The sequence below is a fragment of the Chaetodon auriga genome, chromosome 8 (genome assembly GCF_051107435.1).
Source record: "Chaetodon auriga isolate fChaAug3 chromosome 8, fChaAug3.hap1, whole genome shotgun sequence".
Taxonomy (NCBI): domain Eukaryota; kingdom Metazoa; phylum Chordata; class Actinopteri; order Chaetodontiformes; family Chaetodontidae; genus Chaetodon; species Chaetodon auriga.
In genome coordinates, this window is record NC_135081.1 from 19,662,486 (window position 1) to 19,674,551 (window position 12,066).

The 12,066-nt window shown below is 43.6% G+C and overlaps 2 protein-coding genes across 2 annotated transcripts in view; both read left to right on the plus strand.

The window, feature by feature from the left end:
- The first annotated feature begins 1,455 nt into the window (after window positions 1-1,455).
- Window positions 1,456-4,385, plus strand: sostdc1a (sclerostin domain containing 1a). The gene is made up of 2 exons (XM_076737529.1): window positions 1,456-1,724; window positions 3,301-4,385. The coding sequence occupies exons 1-2, from the start codon at window positions 1,520-1,522 to the stop codon at window positions 3,762-3,764; spliced, it is 669 nt and encodes a 222-aa protein (XP_076593644.1). The 5' UTR covers window positions 1,456-1,519; the 3' UTR covers window positions 3,765-4,385.
- Window positions 4,386-5,378: 993 nt separating this feature from the next.
- The window catches only part of crppa (CDP-L-ribitol pyrophosphorylase A), a 47,012-nt gene continuing 40,324 nt past the window's right edge, over window positions 5,379-12,066 (plus strand). Inside the window, exons 1-3 of the mRNA XM_076737790.1 lie at window positions 5,379-5,772; window positions 8,708-8,996; window positions 11,736-11,885. Coding sequence (XP_076593905.1) covers window positions 5,522-5,772; window positions 8,708-8,996; window positions 11,736-11,885 — 690 coding nt within the window. The 5' untranslated portion in view covers window positions 5,379-5,521. The remainder of the gene's footprint in view (window positions 5,773-8,707; window positions 8,997-11,735; window positions 11,886-12,066) is intronic.

Sequence of the window (12,066 nt, forward strand, 5' to 3'; positions counted from 1 at the left end):
GCATATGGATGGAGACATATGAGGCGAACCTGAAGTTTTCTGTCCTTTTTCATTTCTTTCTTTCTATCTTCCAACATTCTTTCCTCACATTTCATCTGTTCAGAAGGCACCTTAAAACCAACGTGGAGGTTGGAGTTGACCTGACAGAGACGCGACACTACAGAACTTTACTATTTAGACACACAATATTTGCTCTTGTTTGCATGTGATCAGAGAGTTCAGCAAGCCAGATTTCTTTCTGAAATTTAAAATGATGATCGTCAGGCTCACAAACAGCAGGTAGAAAATGTTTATCGACCTTCGTACTGGTTTTCCAAAGTGCTGCAGGAGTGCTGAAGAAAAGAACAGAAGAAATAACGCCACACTTTCTCTCCTCATGGCTCGAGCAGCTGCAGCTTTGATTTTTTAAGTTTCCCCTCAAACTGAACGACTTAATGCCGGGATTCAGACAAGCAGGAACATTCTGCCCACATGACGGACTCCTGAGGCCTTTATGTGAAAACCAGGAGGATGAGAAGAGTTAGAAGCTGCAGCAGTACAAACCAAACTCTGCATCACAACAACCGCATCAAGCATTGAAGGACAACAGTCTACTGCAAATACTACTTCAAGACCAGTACTTTAAAAACTATAAAAATCTGATTTAGGACAGTTTGGGAAGCTGGCTTTCACCTGCCACATCTGGATAAATGTAGAGGGTTATTCAGTTGCAGTTTCTCAGGCTACAAGCTATTTTTTTCTGGAGAAAACAATGTGATTTTATCTGTGGCTGTAAAACAAAACAACCTCTTTCTGTGTTATTTAAAATGTAGAAGCAGCTGCATTCCCAAATATAGACCAAAACCTTGACTTTGAAAAGCAAGCTTCTTTATATAGCCAACAGTTTAATGCCGGTTTTGATTTTTTTTTTTTTTTTTCTAAGTATTACCTCGTTCCTGCCTTCTCTAGTCCAGAAGAACATATTCTCCGACACTGATATACTGATATTTCACTCAAAAGATTCAGATATGATCATAATAAAGATGCTGAAGCAGAATTAATCTGCAGCTTGTCGTGATGAAGTGCGTCTGGAGGATGTAATGTTCAAACCAGAGTCAAATTCCTTGTATGTGAACACATACTTGGCCAGTAACGCTGATTCTGATTCTGACTGAATGTTGAAAATGAACCAAACCAAAAACCACGTGTTAATAAGCCAATGACTCAAGCATGTAATCCCATCATCATCATCATCATCATCATCATCATCATCATCATCATCATCACGGATCGCATCCTCTCCAGCATCCACGATCAATATTGAACTCAAAATAAAAAGCCGTGGGCGGGGATATCCTACCCGCGTGCTTTCGTGTCAACCAATCAAAGCCTCCCAACAGAGACGCACCTGAGTAGCTGCCAAAGCGAGAGGCGGGCCGACTCTATAAAACCGCGGCTCCTATTTGAAGCTCATTCAGCATCAGTCTACTCCTAGTCGGACTTAAATCTCCCAAACACTCCCCGTTTCCCAGGAGCAGCCATGCACCTGAGCGCGTACGAGTCATGCCACTCCTTGGTAGTGCTCTGCATCCTCCTGAGGAGCTGCCAAGCCTTCAAGAACGACGCCACGGAGCTCCTGTTCTCGCATGTGAGCGCACCGGTGCCGGAGCTGCAGAGCAATGTGACCCTGAACCGCGCACGGAACGGCGGGAGAGGAGCCGGCGGCGCGGAGCACGACAGAGACGGTGAGTGCAGCAGCATCCCGCGGCTGAGGACCGGAGGATGCTGTCAGGGTCTCTCATGTGCTGCTGTGAGGATAGTGAAGAGACTATAACGTGTGTGTGTGTGTGTGTGTGTGTGTGTGTGTGTGTGTGTGTGTGTGGTGCTGGACAGTGAGTTTTAATCACCCCATTGTGCTTTAAAAGACTTTTACAAAACTCTTCTGCCACGACTGTAGAAACCTTGTATTTTATCACCTGGTGTTATTTTTAATCTGAATTTATTTGCATGATATTAAACAGTCATATTTGAACACCATCTTTTTAGAATTTGGTAATGGATTACTGTAGTCCATTCACCTTCTCTTTGTGGTTCCTGGAGCACAAGGAGGCTGAATAACATGAGAAAACAGAACAAGCAGAATTCACCAAGCTCTTCCGTCTCCAATTTCCATTTTTTTACCTTCTGCTTTGGTTGATTGCACCACTCTTTTTCATTGAAGGGTGCATGCAGACGAAAATAAAAGTCAGGTTAAAGCGTGAAAGTCTTCACACCTGCATCTCAAAAGCGCCAAACGAGGGAGCTCTGAACCACCATCATCAGTTTCACACACCTAAACAAACAAAAAGAGACTGCATATGTCATCGAAACAGTATTTGTAAAACGTATATGATAAAAACCCTGCAGCTGTAGTAAATAAACATAAAGTAGCTCCTCTACAAGGTCTGTGTAAACATTGAGTCTTGCACAGACGTACAGCTCGATTTCTTTAAAAAGTGGCTCATGTTGTAGTATAATACCCCCTGACATCATGCAGTGGCTCTGCTGCTGCAGTAGTCGTGACTCCCAGCACCACAGTGAGCTGAGGTAACACTCAGGTAACACACACCTGGCTGGCCATCGTCCAGGCAGGGATGAGACTGGGTGTCAGTGCAGCTGAATGGAGGTGTTCTCCCGTGAACAGGAAGCCTCTGATTGTGGCTCGGAGCTCTCGCTGCAGCCGACCGTGAAGGGGGGGGGGGGGGTAAGAGAGACACAGAGCCTCAGCCCGGTTCATTCATCAAACTCTGACAGAGGAGGGGGGGTAGTCATGGAGTTTATGGAGCTGTATGAATGGATCTGAGCTTGGGTTACAGTGGTGGAGGGGAGGGCAGGGGGACAGTGTTTGAGCCTGCAGCAGAATAACGCTGATAGTTGTAGCTGCTGCACAGACGTAATCCTCCTCCCCGCTATGCTGATAAAAAAGGGGTTTCTCCTTTTCATGTGCCACAAGTCCTCAACTTTTTGAAGTAGAAAGGTCAACATACTATTGTGATCCTTCCCTCTGTTCCTGTGACTTGCCAGAGGCGGCAAAGAGGCTCATAACCAACGTAATGTACAGGGTAAAGGGCTGGACAGTAATAATGACACTGAGTTACTGTGATGTTTAATTTTGTTGTTTCAATTAGTGCTGAAAGGGACATTCTCATTCAATTCTCTCAGTGAGCTAAATGTCAGAGCTGCAGCAATCTGTCGATTAATTGATTAGTCGTTCAACAAAAATAAAATAATTGATTTAGTCATCTTTTGGAAGCAAAAATGACAAATGTTCTCTGCTTTCAGATTCACACAGATCCACAGAACGAAGCCAAATCGGATGCAGAGAGCTGAGGTCCACTAAGTATATCTCCGACGGCCACTGCACCAGCATCAACCCCATCAAGGAGCTGGTGTGCACAGGCGAGTGTCTCCCAGCTCCGATGCTTCAAAACTGGATTGGTGGCGCCTACAGCAGGAAGCTCTGGGGTCGCCGGAGCAGCAACCACGACTGGCGGTGCGTCAACGACAAGACCCGCACTCAGCGCATCCAGCTGCAGTGCCAGGATGGCAGCACGAGAACATACAAAATCACAGTGGTCACCTCCTGCAAGTGCAAGAGGTACTCGAGGCAGCACAACGAATCAGGAAACAAGTTTGAGGAGCAGACTCTGTCGCCGCCGCAGCTCCTGCACAAGCACAAGTCCAAGACCAAGAGGAGGCTGGGGAAGAACCGGCTGAGTGAGAACTGGCACGAAACTGAACCCTGAGAGCCGGCAGGCATGCAGACTGTGAATCCACATGAACCTACAGGAGTTTTGTCTTAGTGATGTTGAGACACGACGTCCAGAGCTGTGGATTATCTCTGAATGGGACTGGGACTTGGTTGGGTGAAGCTGGTTCCTCACTATGATGGAGAGCTCCAAAGGGCATGCTAAGGACTCTTCTTGACATTTGAATCCTTGTGGTTAAAGATAATGTGAACAGATCTGGGGTGTAAAGTCTGCAGAGCTTTCTATAACCCTGAGCAAACATTGTCCCAGATGTAGCCATGTGCATGTGTTCCTATATTGATGTTATATGCAGATGGACACCTGTCAACTGTTTAGGCACCAATACCACTAAACAACACCAAACATCTCAAAAAATCCAATGTAAATACTTGTACATATATCAGATTCTTACTTGCCTTTTGAAGTACGGCCATGTGTATAAAATTTTACTATGTAAGATTTATGATGTATGATGTAATATATTTTCTGCAGCAATATATAATATGATAAGTTCTGTGTCTATGATAAGTGGCGTCAGCATGTAGGTGAAATGTGGAAAAGCTTTTCATCAGCCTGTATTGTAATAACTTTATATGAAATAAATATCACTTTTTATCACATGTATTGTCGTCTGTGGAGACTTTAGCATGTATGACACGACAGGTCACCATGAAAACTCATGCAGAGCGATGTTTCTACAGGAGGCCGGGCATTAAAGCTTAAATCAGGCCAATACTCAAGTCCTAACGGAAAGTCACTTATAATGTAGGATATTGTTTAGTTAAATGGATGGAAGTTGGAATAATAGTAATTTCTGCAAAGTGACAATTTTCTTGGCAATATGACAATAATCTTTGCGGTAACAGTCATACAAATATTTGATTCTTCATTTCAAATATTCCCTAAATATATGTTTATGATTGGACATTTTTCTTACAGACTTGAATATGAATTGCGTGCTAGTGCATAAGAAACGAAGTTTTGAAATCATTTTGGTAGGAGTTTTACTGTTTTCTAATTCAATGGCTGGTGTATTTTTTAGTTCTCGCGAGACTTGGTCCTACAAAATTATTTCTGCATCGTGAGAGAGCATGAAATTACTCGACAATCGAGCCCTCCGGCAGCTGCCGATAGCTTTCCAAACACGCGTCAAGCTTGAACTTGAAAGTCGCCGGAAATCAAATAATTGTACTTTAAAAAATAAAGTTGATACCAAAACAAACTAAACATCATTATAGATGAAAATTGTAAAATGACAAAATATGATGTCTACAGTTTTCTCCTGTAGTCATTCTATTATATCGACCAGTTTCATGACTATTGATATTTTCAAGGTAACATATTTTCTACCATTTTGATTTTATGTTTCTATATCTGACAACTGTAGTTTCTATTAGTTTGCACACATTTTTTTTAAACCAAAAACAATAAATGAAAGGGGAGCTATTTTAACTGAGTCTAAATGATTTCTCTCCACTAAATAACTGAGAGATTAAACTGTATAAGTTTACAGACTAACGGCTATCAATTCGTTCCTCATTTATGCACTTCAGATACTTTGTGATTAAAAACCAGGCTAGACTTGGGGAATTTATTTTGAAAGCATTCACCGGAAGTACGCAATTTTACTCTTGCGATTGACATCCGTGTTTCCCAAATCTCCATCCACGCTGCCGCAATCTTTCCACCCCGCCCATCAGCTGGGAATGGAGGGTTTTGAAAATGACCTCTTGTGACCCCACTTCCACCAACTGATGGAGGTTAACCACATCAACATGCAGGGGGATAACTGTGAACCGGACAGGCCCGCTCATCCCGGGATTTTCCCAACCCGCGAGGCCGGGAAGAGCGACAACCAGCCTCCTGAACGCAGCGTGGACTTCCCGGTGTCTGTGGTCCTTCCTGCCGGCGGCACCGGTGAGAGGACCGGGCTACAGACACCGAAACAGTTCTGCTCGTTTCTGGGTCGACCGCTCATAAGCTACACTATCCAGGCTTTCGAGAGGTAGGAAAAGATGGAAATAGGCTAGAAATGATAGATGTCTGTTTGTGGAGGAAAGCAGGTACAGGTAGAGCGAGGGACGTGAACGTCTCACCGTCAGAACTTCACTTCCTGTAACGGTCAGCGTGTCTGCGGTGTCAATAATTCTAACCCCATAATGAAATAAACATTATTCTGAAATGAGCCAGTCACTGTGAAGCACAGATAAAAACATATTTATCCCTTGTTGTATCTAATCAGGCAGATACGATGTCCAGACTGTGCACCATAGACTTACATGTAACAAAACTGGCTTTAAAGAAGCAGTGCCGCCTGTTTTTAGCGGACTAATTCTAAAGTGTGGAGGAAGGCGATGGGATGTGGCTGAAAGCTGTGGAAACACCAAGTAAACGTGCTGTCTGCTGACCGGCCACACACAAAATTTCTTTCAGCTCTGCTGTCTTGAGGTGGAGGTAGGCATGTGGAATAATAACTAATTAATTCATTTTACGTCACAATATCAGCAAAGAAACTGTTTTAGACAAAAGAATCCGATGGAAATGTTTGTCTTTGGCTCATCCAACAAATCAAATACCAAACGAATCAAGGTACTTTTTTATATTGATGCACAAATCATGTGAAAATTCAATATTTCTGCACATCAGTCTTCCTGATTTATTGTCCATAATGTCCTAAAACACCCAGAGACATTTAAATTGTAGCTATCAGGAAGAAGGTCTTAATGGTTTACACATTTATATCCTCTTGCAGTAAATCTATCTGCACATTAGCCGATCTGCAGGTGAATCTCTGAAGCACATCGTGTGGTTTCGTGAAGTGAACATCGACCTCACTCACCTTTCCGACCTTCCTTCCTTGAATGCAGATATTCTATTTATCACATCTCGGTGTTGCCAAAGGATTTGCGTCTTTCTTCCATGACTGGAGGACAGACAGAAATATTGTCTTCAGATTTCAGGCTCCATAACAGCGAGGAGAAGGTGGATGTTTACACTGTGTTGTGATCACTGCCTGACCTTCATTACAACAATACAATAACAACCGGTGTTTATAATCAGACGTGTCTCCTCTTAGCTTGTTCTCAGTGTTTACGTGTTGTGAGGAAATGAATGCAGCAACATCCTGGGGACCAGAGGGCAGGGGGAGATGCTGCCTGTGTGGCCCCAGTGATTACAGAGAGGCTCCCAGGAGGGGGGGGGGGGGGGGTCAAAGGTCATCAGTGTCAGATCCACAGTCCAAGCGAGGTCACTCAGAATTTCGGATGCATTTGAATAAGCACAGGTCATATCAGTGGTGGAGCTGATTATTTTCATTATTGATTAATCTGCTGATTGTTTTCATGATTAATCTTTGGTCCATAAAATGGAAAGAAATAAGATGTTTGCAGTCATGTGACGATAAATCCAGATGGAGGGCAGGAAGTGAAAACCGCAGTGGACGAGATGAAGGAAAGTTCTTACTGGGCGAGTTTAGGCGAAATTATGAGAGAAAGGCAAAAACAGAAAATCAGAATATATGTTGGATGTGACTCTTACTTTATGAAGAGGAGTGACTTGTCAGCTGAACTGAAGGTTTTGCTGCGACTGAGGCGGCAGATATAAACAATGACCTGCTCATTCAGACGTCGCTCTGCTCTAGAAAACAAATGAAAGCAGACAAAAGTCTTTAGGCAAACAACTTTTCTGTTTGCTGTTGGATCCACGACCTCAGTACCAAGGTAGTCCAGGGTGCGTAGCTTTTGTTGTTCTGTGGATTAACCGAGCAACAAACATTCAGCACCACTGATGCTTACGTTACGGTTGTTTGCTACATTAATCGCTCTTGAAGGTCCGGTGAAACGCCACTAAAGACGTGGATCGTCTCGAAACAAGACAGGGTACGTTATTTATGTTCAGCTGTCTGTGAATCCGTTAACGCTGATTAAACAGCGTTAGTCATGTTGTAGCTATTACTTTAAATCTGTCGCCACAGGTTTAAAACAATAGCTAATGTTACACCATTTCCACTATTATGCGATTCGGCTCATCCCGGCCGCAGACAGTTAACAAGACATTTTTCACCCTTATGAACAACATATTTTGGGACTTGATAAAAGCTCCGCATGGTTTCTTTGTTTGGTCATTTTGAGCAACTAAATGATGCAAAACATCGGCATCTTCAGTGTGTGTTATAGTGCTTCCTATGCGGAAAATCACTTCCTGCCCTCCATCTGCAGTTCACAGCACAGCAAAACAGTGACGTGATGTCATATCCTAACAACCTGTTTCCCAGAGCCCAAAGTGACGTCTTCAGACTGCTCCAACAGTCCACAATCCAAAGATTCTTCATTTACTATCATAAAGGACAAAGAAAAGAGGCAAATTCTGACATTTAAGAAGCAAGAACCAGAAAAAATGACTGAAACGACAAATCAGTTATCAAAATAGCAGGCGATTATAATTTTTGGAACTTATTTTGCACAATTTTGACGTCAGTTGTGTCAATATCATCCTTTTTAAAGCAGCTATTTCCAGTGCTGAAAAGGTCAGTTAACAATGTTGACAACTTGGTTAATTAAGTCATTTATTAAAGGAATTGTTCAGCATTTTGAGAAATGCAATCATCTGCTTTCTTGCTGATTGTGAGATTGATAGCAGTCTGATGTTTGTACACTGAATATGACGTCAAAGCCTGTTAGCTTAGCAGACTGAAAGCTTAATCTTCTCAAATGTACGGATTTTCTGCCTCTCTCTGTTTCATCTCTCTTTGGGTTTTGATCTTTTGGGTCGGCCAACACAAACAATCTGAGGACTTTTTTTTGACATCCTCCAGTTTAAACAAGCAAACACTGATCAATAGATTAGTCGCAGCCCTAATCCTAATCGTAAGAAGCTGTGGGTGAGTGTTATGTTCTGCTGTCTTCGCCACTTCTCACCAAACAAACTGCGTGGTTCTGCAGGGTGTCGTGGATCCAGACCATCGTGGTGGTTGTTTCCAAAGAAAACGTGGACCTGATGACGGACATCATCCAGCGCTTCCAGCACAGGAAGGTTCGAGTGGTGCCAGGCGGCTCGACCCGTCACAGGTCGATACATAACGGAGTCCTGGCTCTGGGCGAGGAGGAGGAGGAGGAGGAGGAGAGGTCAGGGGCTAACAGACCAAAGGTGGTCATCATCCATGATGCCGTGCGGCCTTTTGTGGAGGAGGACTTTCTGTACAAGATCGCCGTGGCAGCCAAAGAACAAGGGGTCAGCGTGATAAAAGATAGGAAACAGAAATCAATGTTTGATCTTTGTTTCTTCCTCTATGTTTGTTTATGTGGTCAAATGAGAAGTTTTGGACCAAACACATGAGAGAAAGAAAAGCTGAGAAATGAATCATCTTAATCAGCAACTATTCTGATTACAGATCAATGATTTCAGCCATTTTTCAAGCACAAACCTCAAACATTCTCTGGTTCCAGCTGTTCAGATTGACGATTGGTGCAGATTTGTCTGATATGAGGCTGTAATCTACTATTATTTCAATTAATCTGCCTTTTATTGTCTTGACTGATTGTCTGTTCGATAAAATGGCAGAAAATAGTGAAAAATGCTCATCCCAGATTTATCAGGCTCCAAGCTGATGTCCTCAAACGTCTACATGATTACAAGATTAATTGATTATCAAAACAGCTGACAGTGATTTATCTGTTTTTTTTTTTTATAGAGCAAGAAAAGAAAATAATTAGCATTTTAAAGGCTCATTAAAGTAACTGCCAGCTGCAGTAATCTACAATTGATCAAATCTTTACGATCAAATCTCAGTAAATCCTGAGTGAGTGGCCGTTCGTCACCATTTTCAGACAGGAGACGATGGAGTTCTGTCAGGATTCAGTGGAATCGAAGCCTTTGCTCACTGAAAAATGGCCGTTCTGTTCAAAGCTCTGTAAATGTCACAACTTGGAAATGATCAAAATGAAAATTATCCCCAAAGCTCCAGTGTAAACCTCTGCGGATTCACTTTTTCCAGTAGCACACAAAGGCGGGATGTGTCTATTTCCAAGAGTGCAGCAGTTCACAGACAGACCATAATCCCTGTACGAATAGAGGAAACAACCCCAAAATGCCAGTTCATGCTTGGACAACGCGGTGCAGCTAATTTAACCCCGACCGTGGCTCATCGCTTCACGTGACTTTAGCTGAAAACCAGAGGAGGTCAATTACAGCGCAGAGTGTAAACAGATCCATCACGGTCAGCTGCAGCCTCGGCGGCTGGAATCAAACCGTTCACCTGGTGGGATGACCGGCGACCTGTTTGTGCGCCCCGCAGCGTGAACATAAACACACCACACGTCAAACTACGACAAAGTCAAACTTTCACTTTGCCGCTTTGCACACGAGGACTTTATGTCTTTTCACAACCCGTCCCTCAGGTTGACAGATCCATCGCCGCTGGTGGTCACGTTTATTTCATCGGTGATCGATGGAGAACATTCAGGCCGCTGTGACGAACGCGCTCGCGCATTGATCTCAGTGATTGATGGCCGAGACTCTGAGAGAATACTTTGTTGAACGTGGGTCACACAGGTTGTGAAGAAAGCAAGAGCTCCCTGACAGAAGGCCAGTGTCTCAGAGCGTGTGTGTGTGTGTGTGTGTGTGTGTGTGTGTGTGTGTGAGAGATGAACCTCCACAGCAGGCGGTCTGGTCTTCATTATCTTGCCAGTATCCACGCTCATGGCGGAGAGCCCGTCTCCACTGAGAGGCAGCAGATTAATTTTGATTTTAACAGCATGTGTAACATGCAGAACACATGTTTGCTTTCCTTTCATTTACGGGACGTTCCTCTCGCACACGCTCCTGGAAACGGCCTTCTATCATGCTGCAGCGAGATGAAAATATTATCTCAGAAATGTTGATTATTTTGAATTTCCAAAGGGAGGAGAGGAACAGGCAGTGCACGCTCCAGATGTGCTGGTTAGGATGGATTCATTGTTGCTCTGGAACACGGCCGCTGACTCAAAGCGTGATCAGAGAAGTGTTCTGTCTTTGAAATGTGCAGTCTTGGCTGAACGGCGATTATTTGACGAAGAAAAGAAAGATTGTATCTCAAGCGTCTCATGATCCTCATTCGTGTTGATGCTGTTTGAAGCTGAGATAAAATGAAGTGATAATCATGATTATATGAAAGCTTTAACATCCAATGTCAGCATCAGTGATCGGCTTCGTCGTCCAAAGTGAACAGACGTGTCTCCGTCGGGCTTGTGGCCGTGCTGCACTCGGTGGTTTTGGTGAAGTTTCCCGGCTGACAGCTCAGATGTTTGCTGTGACGACAAACGGCGACTCTGAAAGTGACGGACTGGGATTTCAGAGCTCACCAGGAGCTTTGATCTTCCTCCAGAGGTTTTTCTTTCTAACTGCGCGCCTGTGAAGTCGCGAACTTGTGGTGAAATTTATGCGTTTTGAAGCTTAAACGTGATCCACCTCCAAGTGTTACTGCAGCGTTCACCACAGTCACCTCAGACACTGGGTTTGTTTCGCTGAGAATAATCCTGTCTAGACACTTTTATAGGACTGAAACTAACCTTTGTTTTCACTGTTGATTCAACTAATTATTTTCTCAATTAATCAATTAGTTGTTTGCTCTATAGAATGTCAGAAAATGTCCGTCAGTGTTTTCCAAGGCCCAAGATGACCTCCTCAAAAGCCAAAGATATTCAGTTTACTGCCACAGAGGAGTGAAAGGGACAGAAAATAAGAGCTGGAATCAGAGAATTTGTAATATCAGAATATTTGGTGTGGTCTTTTGTGTATCTTTGCTTGTAAAACAAACCAGTTTTCTAAGATTCTTTCATGTTTTGCTCATCGTTCAGAGCAGCGTTCAGAGTTGTGTCACTCTTTTCAGAGCCGAGTTTCTCTCTTAAAGATTCTGAACTGTTAGGATTGTAGTCAAAACAAATGCTAAAAACTGAGTCCTCTTTTTTTTTTTTTTTCCTGTTTTTGACTCAGGCAGCAGGAGCCATCCGACCTCTTGTTTCCACCGTGATCGCCACCACATCAGAGGGCTACCTGGATCACTCTCTGGAGCGAGCCAAGTACAGAGCCAGCGAGATGCCTCAGGGGTTCACATATGATGTCGTCCGTCAGGCCTATCAGAGGGTACAGTCTCTTCTTTAATTCACCTTCAGCAAACACGTGAGCGTTCCTCTGTTGTCAATGTGGGTACGAGAGCGTTAATCAATCAACTGTGTTCACTAGTAATGATGTTCGTGATCCTTCAGCTTCAGACCTTCATGCCGTTCCAGACCTGAGGTGCCCTGACTGCTAAACCAGGTCACCT

What these genes read in the sequence shown, in the direction of transcription:
- sostdc1a (XM_076737529.1), top strand. Translation starts at nt 1,520, where the DNA reads ATGCACCTGAGCGCGTACGAGTCATGCCACTCCTTGGTAGTGCTCTGC. An exon ending in CGCGGAGCACGACAGAGACG is followed by an intron (nt 1,725 to 3,300) that starts GTGAGTGCAGCA and finishes CTCTGCTTTCAG; the next exon opens with ATTCACACAGATCCACAGAA.